Raw genomic sequence first — 16,739 nt, 5'->3', positions numbered from 1 at the left:
AGGAAAAATCCTGATACAAATACAAGTATTGATTGATATACCTCAATCCAGGGATTACCCAGCATACTGTTGAAGTATTCTGCAAAAAAAAAGACAGACAAAAATCTTTTTCAAATGATTAGACATCAAATGTCACATGAACGGATATTTAAGGTCAAATGTTTTTGCAGTGCAATAAGAAAGGGAGACAAATTACAGAATGGAAACAGTGTGTGTAATGGATACTTTGATGTTTGATCAGATTTAACTCAAGCGGATGAATCGTTCTTACCAAGGCGAGCACAGAGGACACTTTTATGACATGGAAACTCTTTCCCATCCACAGATTTGAGAGTAACGTCACATAGATAGGAGCTGTACAAAAACAGAAATGCTAATTTAATCTTTTTATGACTAAAAATAAAGCTTAAGGTCTAGATTGTGCTGAATTGAACTGATACTTACCATTTCTTCAGGTAAAATTTAGATTTGTTGCCCATTTTCTTATGTAGGACGTTAATTGCGCCATTTTCATATTTGACACCATCCAGTCTGTGGGAATAGAAGAGGAAATGATAAGGTAGCAATTTGCATTAAACATGCTTTTCTTGTCATTTTGGAGCACACTCAGCCTCTCACCGTGCCGACAGGCTGCTGAGTCCAAGCTTTTTTGCCACAGACTGTAAACATAGCACAGGGTTGGTTTTTCCTTCGTTAGTTCGGGTCTTGTCATTTCTTCCTCCTTTGGCTTTTTTGCCTGGTTTGGAGTTCTTGGACTTGGTTTTGTCACATTCGCCGTTTGTTGCAGGACTGAGGGTGCGGTACACTGCAACAGCTGAATGATCTCTTAGACCCAAGTCCTTTAGGCTAGTGATAAGTGTCTCCTGTTCTGAATCCTGCCATAGACAACAGAGTCAAGGGAAGGAGATGTAGCAGAAGATCAAATAGAAGCAGCTCAGCTAATAGTTCAGACATTGCGTGTAATAGGTTGGCTTTCTTTACCTGTCGCCCCATCAAAGTGCCTGCCACTCTTGGACAGGCCCCGTGCACGAGAAGCTCACAGGAGTCTGTATAGATGAAGTGCAGAATGTATTCCAGCATGTCTGGAGATAATTTCTCCAGAACCAGCATGTCACAGCCCGCCGAGTCCTCGCCCCTCTTCACTTCCTCCTGGTCAAAATCACAATTCTCTGGCATGAACTGCTTTCGAAAGAACTCGGACTTCATGGACAGAATGTATTTGTGAGCTGGGAAGGTGCGATTGCCAGCCTGGAGCGTAACATCATGGATGCTATCCATCTCATCGGCCTCTTCCAGAAGGCTTTTAAAGTGTTGAAAGAAAGAGGATGGAGACACACTGGGAACCTCAAACAAACTGAAGAACATACACAAAACACAATTTCAACATTTATTAACTGCATTAAAACAAATCAATCCTATTGCAGGTGAGAAAAATAAGATGCTACACATGTAATTGATGCCTTTTGGGACAGCCATACTCTTGTCCCAGTAATGGTGACTATTACTACCAAACTATAATAGGACTAGAACTATAAAGTCAATGATGCAGAAAGAGATGTCTGGTATCTTGTCATGTGCCCAAACTGCTACGATATTAAAAAGAAGAAAAAAACTTTCCATCGCATGAGAAAGAAACCCATATCTACCTCTAGATGGCAGAGTTATCCCTTTAGCTTTAATTCCACTCGTGTTTTATCACACTTAGTGCATGCTTAGATATCAGAGTAAAGGACTGAAGAGCCATGGACTCATGGACATGCATAACTCTAACTTAAAAGCAAAACAGCCCAAAACTCAGCAATGAACGGCTTTATATTTCACGATAAAGTACACACTAAATATCAGAATGTTCCAATTTTCATATATAATTAGGTTTATCCTCACTAAAAAACTATAACTGTAAACATATTCTTCCATCCCTTTTACCGCTGTCATATATTAGTTCTAAACTCAGGGCAAAGTGTGAAGCTCTGTAGCAATTTGAACATTACCAGCAGCAAATCAACTAGACCTCCTTGAGCTTTTAGCGCACTCAAGCAACTGATTCAAGAGTTTCCTCTATAACCAATAGTGTATAATGTTGAAAACTTTTCTCATACTACATTAGTCATATTCACGAGTCAGTAGCTCTAAAATACATGAATCAATAAAGCGTGTTCTAACCAATAGACATGTTTGTATTAATCACTACTAAGGAACTTTTGACACCAAAAGTTTAATTAATTCATGAAACATTCATAAGAACAAATGGTAAACTGATACTGTGATATGGTTATCGATTGAAACACTTCCTAAATTATTAATTGTTATACATCTTGATCTTTTATTTTAAAGCAACAAAGTTGTTGATTAGAATCAGGAGAAAACATAACCTTTATTATTATTATAGTGAGTAAAGCTACGATCTGAATCATGACAGATGGATCAGAATAAACCACAGTTGTACACGTCATATATTAATGATTGAGTGGAGGACTCCCACCTGGTTTTGGGGTCGACCTGAAGAACTCCAAAATTCCTTCCTTTGGAGTCCATGGTAATGCTGACGGCTCTATGGACGGAGAGCAGTTTCTCCAGGCGGATCCGTTCATACACTGTGCCCACATCTGCATGACCACAGGCGGTGACATCTAGAAAAAGGGAAGAAGCATGCTGGTCTAACCCTTAATATTTCTTAGGATAGTATTGTATCGTGACATGATTCAGAGTAATATAACAAAGTTTCTCAATCAACTTGCACATTTTGTGGATGTGCGTGTGATTATTATTGTGCATTGGGTTTGAATTTTATATTCATCTTGTGAAGAGTGTTCCCCATCTTGCACACCCTCAATATTCATTATTAATCACAATCCAACACAGAATACTCATATGGATGTTTACAGCCCACTTAGATTTAAAAAATACATCACATTGCTTGATGGCTCACCTTTCTTCTCCTCATACTTCTTATACTCCCCAGTCCACACTCCGGCAAAGCCTTCTCCATCCTCAGTCACAAACATCATGCTGTTCTTGCTGAGAGCGATGTCAGACATGAAAACCTGACGTCCGTACGCCCATCGGCACTGTCGCATCGCACCGCTGGATGATCGCCAGCAAAACACCTGATAGTGCAAGGAAGAGGCAGGCAACAGCATTAGGGAGAGTCACATAGACAAAAAAACAACTCATTATTTTTGACAACTGACATCTACGTGTCAGACGTCCCCTCAGCCCTAAAATGTAATAAAATAAACTCTATCATCAGCGAAAAGCCAAACACTGTGAGGAGGAAACATGTGAGATTAAATTCACTAATGTGTTCTTCTAGAAGAACATTTATATTTCCAGGGGTGTAACAAAACAGGAAAATTTCTGCAAGCTTATAACAATCTAAATTAATTTAATATTGCTACAAGCCTCCAGGATTTTCACATTAGATCAACAGAGTATAATTGAAGAAAGGATCTGCACAGAATCTTTAGTCGGCAGAATAGAACAAACAGTGTCTCCTTTTATACCAGAGGCTGAGTAATGCACACAAGGTGTCTTTTATATTTTAAGGAAGGACATTTTGAATGAGGAGCAACAAACATCAAGTTGAAAAAGAAAAACATTGCCAAGTTCAAACTAGTAAATACAACTGGACAAACTGTGAAGCTTAACTAAAAATGTCAATACAAGGTTTTGTATCTTCTAATCTAACACTCACATTTCCAGCTCCGTTTAATGCCAAAACTGTCACTTTTTCGCCTCCTCCTTCATTCAACATCTGTGGCTCTACTCTGTGATCCAGACAACCCCCACTGACCAATACCTTCTTGATGGTGAGCTGCCTGTGGGAAAACACCAAAACACACTTATTAACACCATTTGCCAGTATTAGCCAATAACTTCATGTTTTATCTAGGTTGGTTGCTAGCATTCAGGTGCTAAAATAAATGCCACACATTAAAAAAAATACACACATTACACAGTGTTAGAGCATCAATTATTTTTCATTTGAGAATAAAATGATTTATTACCAGTGGTTATTGTCATCAAAAATGATTCTATAAATTTACACACTGTGCTCTTATAATCTAAATTACAGCCATGTTTTCAAACTTTCTTCAGGTGGATTTTTCATGAAAACAAACATTTAGCATCAAAGTAAAACAACAGATAAAATATTGCAGCAAAGAATATAAATTAGACACCAACTGTAGCCCTGAAGTTGCTCAGAAATGATTACATGAGGAGAAATGTAGTGTGTAAAATGTCCGTGTGATCCACTTTTACTGACCTTGAAGCAATTTTTTTGCAGTGATAGTCAGCCAGCAGATAAACATCCCCCGACTCGGTTACAACTACTGTAGCTCCATCACTAGCTGCTGCCATGGCTATGGTTACATCCTTGTGGTGCAAAGCAGACACCTGCCGAGGTGCCGTTACACCTTTTTCCCCATTAGGATCCAACAAGTAGCCTGAGGGTTAGCACATAGCACAAGCTATAATCAATGTTACCATTTCAAGATGACAAGCTTAAATGTGTGTTTGGACTGAAAGAAAAAGGCAAATCTATTTTTTTTTCTGATGTCAATAAGCCTGTAATGCAAAAAATAAATAAATAAATAATAATAATAATAATAATAATAATAATAATAATAATAATAATAGGATTTCCTTTTCATTTTTGATTCTGAACAGTTCATTTTTCCAGGAGCTAGATAAAATTGGTGTCCGTTTAAGGCAGTGTGTGTGTATTTAAAAGCTCTACAGTTTACTTTTCTAACCTACCCAGCTGGCCTCCGTTCAGTCCCATTGTATAAACACCATCTCTGGTCCACAGCACTGTGTGGAACTTTCCAGCAGCAACTCCAATCACAGACCTGCCTTTCAGTGTTTTGGAATACACCTAACATAAACGGCATTTACACAGAGTCATATATGAGTTCACCAATGTAGACATTTACAAATTACCGCAAAAAGATCACCTTTTTCACTCCATTGTGCTACAGCTCGACCGTACCTGTTTTGGGACCTGGGCTGAAGCAGGTGGGGGAACGAGGCCCAGCTGGTGGAAAGTGTTGAGGCCAAAAGTGTAAACATACCCCTCCTCTGTCAGCACAACTGTGTGGTCTCTGGCTGCTGCCACCTGGGAGCAGTGGTGTGACATCAGACCCTCCACCATTCGAGGAACCTGAATGGAAAAATAAAGTACAAACAAATCCTTATAAAAGCTTAAACTTTAACCATTTTTAAAAACAATCCCAAAAAATATCCCCGCACAGATTAGTAATATTAATCAGAGAACAATGCTTGATTCAAAAAAGGCATAAGTAGTGCTGGAAATTTAGCAAACAGGGATTTTACTTGTACAAATACATTTTCACAACTTATAAGACGTGACCACCACAATGGATGTAAAATGAGTGAATTAACAATTAATGTCACCAAGTCGGTGAGTGGACACCTAAGTCAATACGCTCTGTGTTCTTTACTCCTCTGAGGACTTTAGATACAGTAGTTTGCTTGAGTTCTAGTTATTGTGTGTGTTTATCCCCATGGATGATCACTCCTCAGCCAAGATTCAACTTTGCTAATAGTCTAAAAACTATCTGTGATTCCTGCTGGTTGGGAATTGGGTAGTTTCATTGTGTAGCTACCAAATCCTTCTAAGCTGTAGGACAAACCCTAAGCATTGGCATGCGTTACAACTCTACATCTACATCTACATAGCTTTGGTGATGTACAGCTTGAATGTAGATGCTCAGCCAATATAACCTTGTCCATTGTTCTTAAGCTAAAGTGAAAGCTAAATAAAGCTTGGAGGTCTAGAACCATTAACTGAAAATGTATTGAGCTCCTGAGAGCAACTCATTCTTTCACAAATGTTTACAGAAGCAGTAAATGCTTAACTGCTGAAATGTTCACATCTGTCGCCATGCAAGTGATGGAACAGCTGCATTAATTGATTTAGATCAATGGTTCCCAACCTTTCATTTCGATCACAAATTTTTGGCGAACGCAAAGACATTTTTTTCCTAGAATTACTTTTTGATCACGTTTGTTATACTGTGTCAAAGATACAAAGTAGCCAAGATTAGCGACAAATTGCGCCAGCTCAGATATTTTTATACTGCATCTTATTTGAACTAGATTCATATTTGAGAAAGTGAATGAATAGGGTTAGTTGTGTTGTGTTTTAATTATAAAAATAATTTAATAATGATTCAATTCAATTTCATTTTTTAATTTATATAGCGCTAATTACAACAATAATCATCTTGTCACGCTCAAAACATTTATATAAAAATCTAATATACTGTATAGATTAACAGATAAGAATATATAGTTAATAATTTTATATTTCATTAAATATATGTTTAAACTAATTCGTTTTTAATCAATAACTAGACATTTTAGGCAACCCCATTTAAATTCCAGGCGATCTTACATTTCAACCCCACGGTTGAAAAACACTTATTGTGCTTTTATTTTAGTTTTGAGCTGGTTGACACAAATCATGAAGCCTGTGGGCCTCTTTAAAAAAAAAAAACTAAAAAAAATCTTGTTTTTCCATACATCTGTCTGTGAGCGTGAGTGAAACGACAGGAGAAAAACTACAATCGCACGACCATGTGGAGATGACTGACATGATAAGAGAAATGCATTAAGTACATAAATAATTAATCTATCTGTTTATCAATATTTAGATGTGGAAATACTTTCAGCAAGTGTCTGATTTCTGCAGAAATACATCAAAATACAAGAAACCTTTCTTTGCCTCTTTGTGTCTCTCTCACAAAGTTGGTGGAAGGTGGATGGACAACTCAGTAAACCTTCAACAGGACCCGGATCCTAAAATGCTACGACATTGAACAAACCTCACCAAATACGTTTGCTCATCTCCATGGCCATGCCTGCCTCCCTGTCCATGCCCGCAGGTAAACACTCTTCCTTTTTGCGACAGGAACACCGAGTGGAACTTGCACAGGACGACCTGTAGAGAAGGACAGTAAAAAAAAAAAATATATATATATTTCATTTAGTTTTAATAAATGTTTTACGAGGGACAATTATGGTTCGAAGGTGCCCTGTCCATTATGACTTTGACCTCATGGCAGAGGCTTTGATGCGTCTCTTTCCATGTTCCACAGCCAGGTCTTCTTGTAGTGATAGTAAAAAAAAAAAAAAAAAATGGCTCCATTAAAAAGGCAGAGCCACAAGTGGAAAAGCAAACATCATTAATAATGCATCGCTCCCTTCAACCCATCAATAGAGCGCTGGGATGTTTTCTGAAGTACCTCATTGATGTGGACATCCGCACACATGCATACACGGCAGTGTGGCACATTTAATTAAAATCATGTCGCAGCAGAATTAATATTTAACCCCTGGCACCTGCTGGGTTGGGTTAAGCAGACAAACCCTTCATTGCTGTGCCACCAGGTCATTGTGTGGACATGAAATCAGATCCAGTTGTCCTCTTGTTGCTTTATGAAATGACTGTGCAGGACATCTCGCTGAAGACTGAGGGAAAACTTTTGACTGTAAACAGCAGTAATGTGAAACCTAACACTGGCATATTGCATAACACACAATTGTGCAGTTGTGATGGAACACTTTCTTTGCTATAACTGGAAGCAGGTTTACACACAAAGCACTCCAAGTTGTTAAACCTTTGCCAGAAGTGATATTAATCACACTAAGAGTCTCCGCTGCACTACATGAAACTATAGGCCAACAAGCACAGCAAGTCAGCATGGGTTAATTATGTAACAGACCATCACTACCTTCCATTAGATAAAAGCAAGTAGTCAATGCCTGTATTCCACTCAAAAAACAGCAGTTTGCTTCTTATTTCTGTCCCTTTCCTCCTCATAAACCAATACAAATTAACAGTAGCTAAAAGACCATCTATATTATTCCCTTATTACATTGGCAACATAAAGAGTTATTTCCTACAGGAAAATTGCATGTATTTATTGAAATGTGCTCATTGTGAATCCTGAGTGCTAATATAAAGAAAACTTAAATACTTAAAAGTTGTAGCCCCTGATAATTGCCAAATCTACCACATATAATTTAATTTTTTAAGTTTTTAATATTTTCTCATACTCTTCTGATTAGTATTACTGCAACAAAGTGTGGATTTTGAATAAAATGAAACACAAAGGATGGTACCAGATCTCACTTCTGTGTGCTTATGTATATTTCTGTGTTTAGGATGAATCTAAATATGTGAACATTGAAAAATGTTTAAATGCCAAATAAGCTGTAAGAAAAGGTTAGTAAACAAATTGTGGAATTTATTCCATAAAAACTGAATAACGCAAACAGTATGAAAGCAATGCAATCACCAGAATTCTGTACAGTGCATGAGTGCATGGGACTTGTGTTAGTGCTTGAATAATTTGTCTGGGGCTTCGTTTTTTAGAATATGTATAATTGGTGACGCTGAAACCAACAGAATTATTTCCATAAAAGTTGAGGGGCAGGTAGATAAAGGAGGAAAACATTTCTACAACTGCTAACATCCCCCAGAGAAAAGGCTGTTAAACAGGCCTCCAGGGAGGGGACTGTTTTGTTGGTTTAACCCATGTGACGTGCCTCCTCTGCAACACCCAAGTGCATTGGCTTTTTGTTGTTGTCATTTTTGTCAAGACATTATTCTTACTGGTTTACCTGGTGTGTAGTTTTGAGGGTATCCACTCTATAATAGCATTCCATATGCACACCTGTGCGGTAGAATTACCTGCTTGATATAAACTCCAGTTCGTGCAAACACATCCATAAGCTCAGGGTGCTGCCGACTTTCCTGATTTCCATGGCCAAGAGTGAAATTACTGTTGTTTCCCCACGTGTAGACTTCTGTTGGGTCTGTAGAGGAGAGGAAAACTTAAATACAAGCAAAGTCTTAATACTGTCTTCATGAAAAGCTTCGGCTCACTTTTAAAAAGGCAGAAAATCCATTCAGAGATTTTTTTAACTTCAAGGAAACACAAAGTAACATATGTGTCAAAAACAGTAAAGGAAAAGTATGTACCCGTGTTCTTGAACACCACATGTGATGGACGATCCTTCATTGTTAAGTCCAGCACAGAAAGCCCCTCCTTGTCCTGGGTGGAGAGAAGCCCACCATGCTACACAAAAACAAAATCAATCTTTATATTGGTTGGAAGTAATTAAAAATTCAGCAAAGAGCGACAGTTAGGGGCATACATGGGGGATAATCATTAATACCAACAGATCTTGAACCTGAACTCACAGGCATGTCCTAGGCTGCAACACTTTCTGTGCCTGGGAGAAGAAGAGGTTCAGCTGGCAGAGAGAGATGGCTGTTCATTTCTACTCATTTCTATCAAAAAAACTTTACGTTTTCCAATTAACAACTGGTACATTGCATGGCTCTTCTATTTTTGTTCTGACTGTTTTTTGTTCTGAGTTTTCACCTATTTTTCCATTGGTTGTTTATGGTATCTTAAACATTAAATTAGTTCAAAACAAAATGACTTTCTTTTTCTAATCAGAACATCACTAGCAGTTATTGGGGTGTCACTTCCGATCTGATACTGATATTAACACCTTGGGTGTAGTCTATGCCGATAGCTATCTGATTGATACTTTTATGACTTATTTTAGAATGTTAGAAAAGGCTTGATCAGTGCATCTACTCAAACAGAGAACAATAGGCAGCAACAGCAGGTATGAGAAAATCCTTGTTTGGTCGTGTTTAAACCCATTTTTAAAAATCTAACTAATGACAAAGAAAAATATTGCAATTTCATATTGTGGTTTTATACTATGCACTGTTGTGGTTATATTATGCACTGTAAAGTGACCTTGGGTGACCTGAAAGGTGCTGATTTTCAAATGAAATGTATTATTTAAGGTGTTCTGTAGAGTTTGAAACCTTTTAAGTTCAAGCCCTTGATTTTGTGATAATCTGATCATCAACACATACCTTAACAAGTGATATGAGACAGTGGATCTGCCCATAGAAGGCGCTTCGATGCAGAGCGGTCCACCCAGATTCCTTGTCCTTTCCCAACAGGTCTGCGTTCTTGTGCTCCAGCAGCCATTCCAGCAGGACCTTCTTCCCCAGAGAAGCTGCCAGGTGTAAGGCTGTGCGGCCAAAGCCGTCCCGTAGGGAGGCCGCGTTGTGGCAGTGTGAGGTCAAGAAGGCCAGCAGCTGCAGCTCAGAGCCGCTGGTCAGGGCTGCCATCACCTGGTCAGCATGCTGCCGGGACCGGCATTTAGGGGTGCAGTCGAGCGGCACCACACTCATCCTGACCTCCGCCAAGTCCTCTCACTGAACGCTCTTCTTTTTCCACTTAAAGTCCTTTAGTCCGCCCACCACCAACAATTGGAAACAAACTCGAGAATGATATGATGTGCAGAAACGAAGCCACTAACACTGACAGGAGAAAAAAAGCTGTTCTCCATGGAGCGCTAGAATTGTGCTTGTGTTGAGGTTCCACTGCACCCTAGCAGCCCCACAGCCTGTGTGTGGCTTGTTTCAATCCACCATTTTGACCAAAGGCCTTACAAAAATTAAGGTGCTTTCAACATACAACGGCATCAGGAATTAAATAAATAAACACTTCCTCGGAGATAATTTCATATACAAAAGTGAAGTTGTGCAAAAATAGGATTTTTTTATCTAATTATTTACAAAAAATATTATATTCTTCAGTCCTCTGACCTTTTCTTCCTGCAGATCGACCATCAAACATGAGGGGGAGGAACCCCCCAAAGGTCTCCTCACTTTTTCAAAACTCCATAATTGTAGAGGTCATCTGTAAAATAAAGTTAGAGACGTTCATTAGTGCCTGAAAGACAAATACCAGTTTTCATCCAAATCAAAGCTAATGCCGCTCAAGCAAAAAGCAATGCAACAAAAATATTTTACAGTTATTGAGATAAAATACAACGGAACAGCTGTGACTAGTATTATCACTTTAGCCATGACATGTAGTAGTCCTAAATCCTGGGCAATATATTGAGAGTCAAAATATATCAAAATTTCTGTTTTGGCAATATTGAAAATTACTATATCAATATATTTTCATTTTACAGCTTATTTTGTCCAATAAATATTAGTTTTAGGATTCACTACTTCTCAGAACAGCATGAAAAGCACACTTAGAATACTAGGGGCATCCTAATTCAAATCAGGGTTGGCATCAATTACAACTGTAATCTCGTAATTGATAATAAATTACAATAGCATTAATTGTAATTGTAAATGTAATTGAAAACTTATATTGTTGTTGAAATCATAATTGAATTGTACTTGAGCTCAGATAAAAGACTTTGTAATTGTAATTGTTCAGAATATTACTAAAAAACTGCCAATTATAATGTAAATGCAAACATGTGGAACAATGTTACAATTCTACAAATATTAAAATGTGTTTCAGATCAACTTTTTCCACTACCTGTTAGTTCTCTTGAGGACCATTTGACCATTAAAAACATTTAACATCCAATTCAATACAACTTTATTTGCTAACCACTTTAAAAACAACCACAGATGAACAAAGTGCTGTACAGAAAATACATAACATTTGAAATACAAAATAAATTAAAAGGCATAAAACATGAAATACAAAATAAACTAAGAAGCACAAAAAAAGCTCGACTTTACAACAGCCTTAATCAGTATGTCGAGCTTAAGCGCAGGGTCCACTTTAACCCCTAGGTTTGTGATGGACTGCTTGGTATACTGGGCCAAGGAACCCAAAACCTAAAAGACATCACTTCTGTCTTTTTATCATTAAAATTGAAAAACCGAAGAGCCATTTATGCTTTTATGTCGTCAATACATTCAAACAGAGTATTCACTGTCCTTTTCAAGAGGCACATAAATCTGACCGTCGTCTGCATAGTGCATAACAATGGAAATAAATGCCATGTTTCCTAAGTATTGAACCAAGCGGTAGCAAATAGAAAAAAAAAAACAGGGCTCGAGACTGCGACCAAAATCGTCGCATATGTAAGTATTTTTTCAGTGTGTGCGAGTGGTCACATCCGTGAGTGCGTATGGATGACCTTATTTTGGACAGAGCGGCTGAGCGCTCCATCAGAGTGCACTTCTCTTTCTTTCTCTCTTCGCGCTCCAGGATTACCGTAAAACCGTCTATAAACAGGCAATGCAAATTGGCTGCCGGCTATGTTGACCGACGATTTCGGAGTGGAGGCTGGTTTGACCGCAGTGCTGCGTGTGAGGATAGGGTGTACGCTCACACAACTTGGCTGCGGGTAATGCAGCGGTGAATGCGGCGAGTATAAACACCAATGTGCTCCTTTGGAGTGCGCGCGGTCCGCAAACGGAGCCAGGCATAACGAACCCTTCAGTGCGTGCTCACATTGAAGGCAGCAGTAAAGGAAGAATGTGCCGAGCGCAGTGATAGTGCATACACGCTCATCAGAATCAGCATGGAGGGACCAGAACTGACTATGATACCAGAACAGATGTTCAGCTGTGGTTCTCCCAGAGCAGGGGTCTGCAACCTGCGATTGTGGGGCCTAATGTGGCCCTTTGACTCTTTTGTAATGGCTCCCTATAGCTTTTATATATATATAGAAAGAGAAAGAGAGAGAGAGAGAGAGAGAAATAAATACTTATTTTTTTACAGAGGCTATTAATGATTAATGACAAATAAAATCAAGATATAACAATTTGTTAACCTAAAATAAATCCTGTTGTGCAATGACTCAGCACCTTCCTACTTCACCTCCTGCAACATATACAGACCATCAACTTTCCTGCACCTGTGGCTACCTTAAGTTTTAAATCCCTGGTAAGATAATTAAACCAACAAAAACACTATTCTGGAAGAAAATAGAGATTTTAATTGTGGGAACAGATCAATTTAGCCACCAATGTGCTGGTTAAATATGCATGCTTTATGTGTGGCAAGAAATGAGCAATTTAGCATGTGTTGATCACATGATCATGTGTTATCAAATTCAAGTTACTTTTTGTAGCCTTTCAAACACATTAACTAAAAAAAAAAAGGGTGCGACCAAATTCTGTGCTGGTGCGACCAACTGATAAAGTTGGTCGCACCAGTGCCACCACTGGAAAAGTTAGTGTAGAGCCCTGGAAAAGGAGATGGCCTAGAACTGAACCCTGTGGGACTCCACTGAGAGAAGAGCAGACGAGAATAAGGAGTCACCAAGGCTGACACAAAAGGTTCGATCAGCCAAGTACGTCCTGAACCAATCCAGTGCTATGGCCCTGATGCCCACCCAATGTGACCACCACATTGTCAAATGCAGCAGTTCAATCTAAAAGAACAAGGACAACACAGTCACCAGAGTATGTAGCTAAAAAAATCAAATGAAAAACTCTTATAAGAGCTGATTTGGTGCTGTGCAGGGTTTTAAAACCGGATTAAAAAACCTCTTAAATATTATGCTCTCCCAGAAAGGCCATTAATTGACTGTGAACTTTTTAGTAAGGAGATCGACCTAAATAGATGGGTATACTGACACACAAAAAACTAAGACAAGCACACCAAAAATATTAATACCAATATTTTCATTGATTAAGAAGCCTTACAAGGTAATCAAGAGATTAAAATAAATTGGAGAATGGATAACAGAAAGCGAACACAAGAGGATTATTTATTTCAGGTTCAGTAATTGCGATTAATTGTAATTTTACTTTTGTAATTCAGAAGGGAATTATAACTAATAATACTTTTAGTTTAAATTGTAATTTTAAAAAAATGCCTGTCACCGTAACTTTAATTGAGTTGGAATTGTAAGTAAAAATGTAATTAACCCCAATCCTGACCCAGACCTTCCCCTAAACAAGCCACACTACAGAACTCACTCACACATGCTGTCCCTTATAGAAAAAAGTGGCAGAAATTGTGCAACTGTTTTGTTCATAAATGAGCCTGTTTGACATTTTCATCAGCAAATTTAAAGTAGAATTGTCTTTCTTATAAGACCTTGAGTTAAAAAAAAAAAAAAAAGAGAGAAAGAGAGTTATATCCTATATCCCTATTTTGAGAAAAAATATTGAGAGATGAATTTTGGTAGAATTTGAAATTAGCATCAGGACACAAGCACATATAGATATTTAAAACCTAGAACATTAAAAGCAAAAAAGCAATGGCATGCATAAGAAATTGTCTTTGGTCCTCAGGTTTAACATCACAAGGAATACTGGGATGATGACTACATCTACATCAGGTCTTCTCTAATGCAATTTGACTCTTCCTCTCCTGAGTCCTGACCTAAGTTTCTACTGCTACTACTAAACAAGCTAATAATGGTTGATTGAATAAGAAAAACTGATGTTAGGTACAGAGCATCCTTGTTTTCCAAGCCAAGCCCCGGCCCTTTGGAGCCTCCAGTTTTTGGCCCCCAGTAAGTAAGTAAAAACAACAGAGGACGCCATCATACTACAGCTCCCGACTTGTCACCAGACTGGCTGAATGGATCGACAACACAAAAAACACAACTTAAAAAAAAAAAAACAAGTAAAAACGATTAAGAAAATGTCATCCAATGCGCAAATAGAAACTAATTCAGTTGGAGATATCCCAACCCACAAAATCAATAGAACTTCAAATTATATGCCAGGGCTCACAGTTTTCCTCTGCTTATACAACATGATGGCAGTCATTGTTATTCACAAATTATTTAAAGAAATTGAATTCCACATTTCCCTAAATTAAATAGAAACTGGTCACTAAATAAAGGACATTACAGAGTGAAGTGCTTGCAGATCACTTATTGCTTGGAACTTGTCTGCCCCTTAAATACTTTACATGTCATGTATACATGGAAGTGAAACCTACGGCACACTAAAGTTAAAATTGCTCGTTTTCCTGCCAAAAATCTGCAGCCCAGTTGAAATCAACCTGCTCCATATTTGCCCCCCTAAACTAAAAAGCCTTTGGCAGCCCTGCCCCAATGGATTAAAGAGGATTTGAGAACTAAAATCATAGCATCTAATAATAGATGAGCACTTTTAATAGTTTCCCATGCATTTCTCAAAAATAGGTCTCCAAAGATGAAATAATCTCTCATCTAAATATATCCAGCATTGCTTACAATGTCAAAACAATAAACTAGATTAACATTTTTAGATTAGTTGAAAACAATTTTCAACTTGATATCCATTTAAACTTGTAATGTTTTAGTTTCAGTCTACAATTAGCAGGTGAGTGACCTACTTTTGGGGTTAAAGTGAATATCTGGAAACTGAATTTGTAGAGTAAGGACAAATTTAATTTTAGTAATAAAGTGTGACAGATGTTGAGGTGCTGCTGACCCACAGGAAAAGTGGGTGGCTGCCCATCACTGTTATGTAACAGGCCACATTAACCAAGCCTGCCACTGGTTACTTCCCATTTTAATCCATCCACTACATCTTATTTTACACGTAAAAGATATCCGTGTTCACGCCCAGATTATTGCGTTTATTTAAAGATATATTGTATATAATGCGCTACTTGATAGTGTTTAAAGCTGGTGCATTAGCAGGCACTGGCTAATGTTAGCTACTTTATTATACAGAATTACTAGCTCCAAGTTACTCAGCATGTAACCATAACTGACTCGAGACAAAGTTAAAAAAAAAATATATATATATATATATATATATATTATTTTTTATTTTATTTTTTTAACACATATAAACGCTTTGACTTTGGAGTGTTCACTTATAAGATGTTTAGTCACTGCTAGTTAGCCTGAATTGACACATCATCGCATGCTAACGAGCTGAGCGGACGCTGCAGCGGTTCTTCTTACCTTCCGTTAGTGAAAGAAAAACGAGGAGAAAGTGGAAGCAGAAGAAGCGATGTATGTCCAAACTATCATAATTGCTAATATAAAACAAGAACTCTTTAACACGGGATCCGATTCTAACAGGACTGTCAGTCCTAACCCTGCAGATTAGGTAAAGGATACAACGCAACACTGAGGCTGCTGATTGGTCAGAGTGTCAACATACCACAATTCTATTGGTTAATTTTTTGAGGGAAGGTGCGTCTACAGTTTGCTGTTGCTGTAGGAATGAAAAATGTTTGACGTATTTTAAATATGTTTCATATGTTCAAGATATGATTTATTGCCAAACATTTTTTTAATGATTGATAGCAGGGCTTCGATTTTACATTACTTTACCGACAATTTCACAATTATTAAAAACAATATTCACGTGTCAAACAAAAAATAAAGGGGGATAACACAGAAAATATCCAGTATTGCATTATTTGCAAACTATTTACAACAATAGTATGAAAGCCCATTCCCGTCAGTAAAAAAAAAAAAAAAGATTATGTAAAATACTACTACTACTAATAATAATAATAATAATAATAATAATAATAATAATAATAATAATAATAATAATAATCTAAGTCACAATTATATGCTAAGTCATAATTATATGTTAAGTCAAATTACAACAAAGTCATCTCAATAACTTAATGTGGAGCAAACCCTTGTTTTAATAACTTTTAACTTTTACATATTTAGTATTTCATAATCATGACTTAAGATTTTTTTTAATCATTATTACCATTTTACTTTTACTTTTTTCTTCTTTTTTACTGGTGGGAATAGATTCAAAGTGTTTATTATCATGTGCACAGTAGGGAAAAATGTTTTCCTGTACAATAAAAAATTATTACTTTGTTGTCCACACTGGATGCCACAAAGAAAAACCAAACAAATTTAAAACAAAGGAAAAAGGAAAACAAAGAAAAGAAAAGTATAATACCAATAATTATAATCATTAA

General features: G+C 37.4%; 1 protein-coding gene across 2 annotated transcripts in view; it reads right to left on the bottom strand.

Moving 5' to 3' along the window:
* The window catches only part of ibtk (inhibitor of Bruton agammaglobulinemia tyrosine kinase), a 34,265-nt gene extending 18,357 nt beyond the window's left edge, over positions 1 to 15,908 (bottom strand). For both annotated transcript variants that reach the window (XM_028470646.1, XM_028470647.1), the window contains exons 1-16: positions 15,748 to 15,908; positions 9,932 to 10,766; positions 9,014 to 9,110; positions 8,723 to 8,847; positions 6,857 to 6,967; positions 4,994 to 5,164; positions 4,762 to 4,879; positions 4,268 to 4,448; positions 3,695 to 3,818; positions 2,930 to 3,107; positions 2,483 to 2,630; positions 982 to 1,354; positions 619 to 875; positions 445 to 531; positions 272 to 354; positions 42 to 79 (exon numbers count right to left, since the gene is read on the bottom strand). In XM_028470646.1, coding sequence (XP_028326447.1) covers positions 42 to 79; positions 272 to 354; positions 445 to 531; positions 619 to 875; positions 982 to 1,354; positions 2,483 to 2,630; positions 2,930 to 3,107; positions 3,695 to 3,818; positions 4,268 to 4,448; positions 4,762 to 4,879; positions 4,994 to 5,164; positions 6,857 to 6,967; positions 8,723 to 8,847; positions 9,014 to 9,110; positions 9,932 to 10,255 — 2,415 coding nt within the window. In that variant the 5' untranslated portion in view covers positions 10,256 to 10,766; positions 15,748 to 15,908. The remainder of the gene's footprint in view (positions 1 to 41; positions 80 to 271; positions 355 to 444; positions 532 to 618; positions 876 to 981; positions 1,355 to 2,482; positions 2,631 to 2,929; positions 3,108 to 3,694; positions 3,819 to 4,267; positions 4,449 to 4,761; positions 4,880 to 4,993; positions 5,165 to 6,856; positions 6,968 to 8,722; positions 8,848 to 9,013; positions 9,111 to 9,931; positions 10,767 to 15,747) is intronic.
* Positions 15,909 to 16,739: the final 831 nt, after the last annotated feature.

Source organism: Gouania willdenowi, chromosome 16 (assembly GCF_900634775.1).
Source record: "Gouania willdenowi chromosome 16, fGouWil2.1, whole genome shotgun sequence".
In the NCBI taxonomy this organism is placed as follows: Eukaryota; Metazoa; Chordata; class Actinopteri; order Blenniiformes; family Gobiesocidae; genus Gouania; species Gouania willdenowi.
This window is presented reverse-complemented; position numbering and strand designations above follow the sequence as displayed.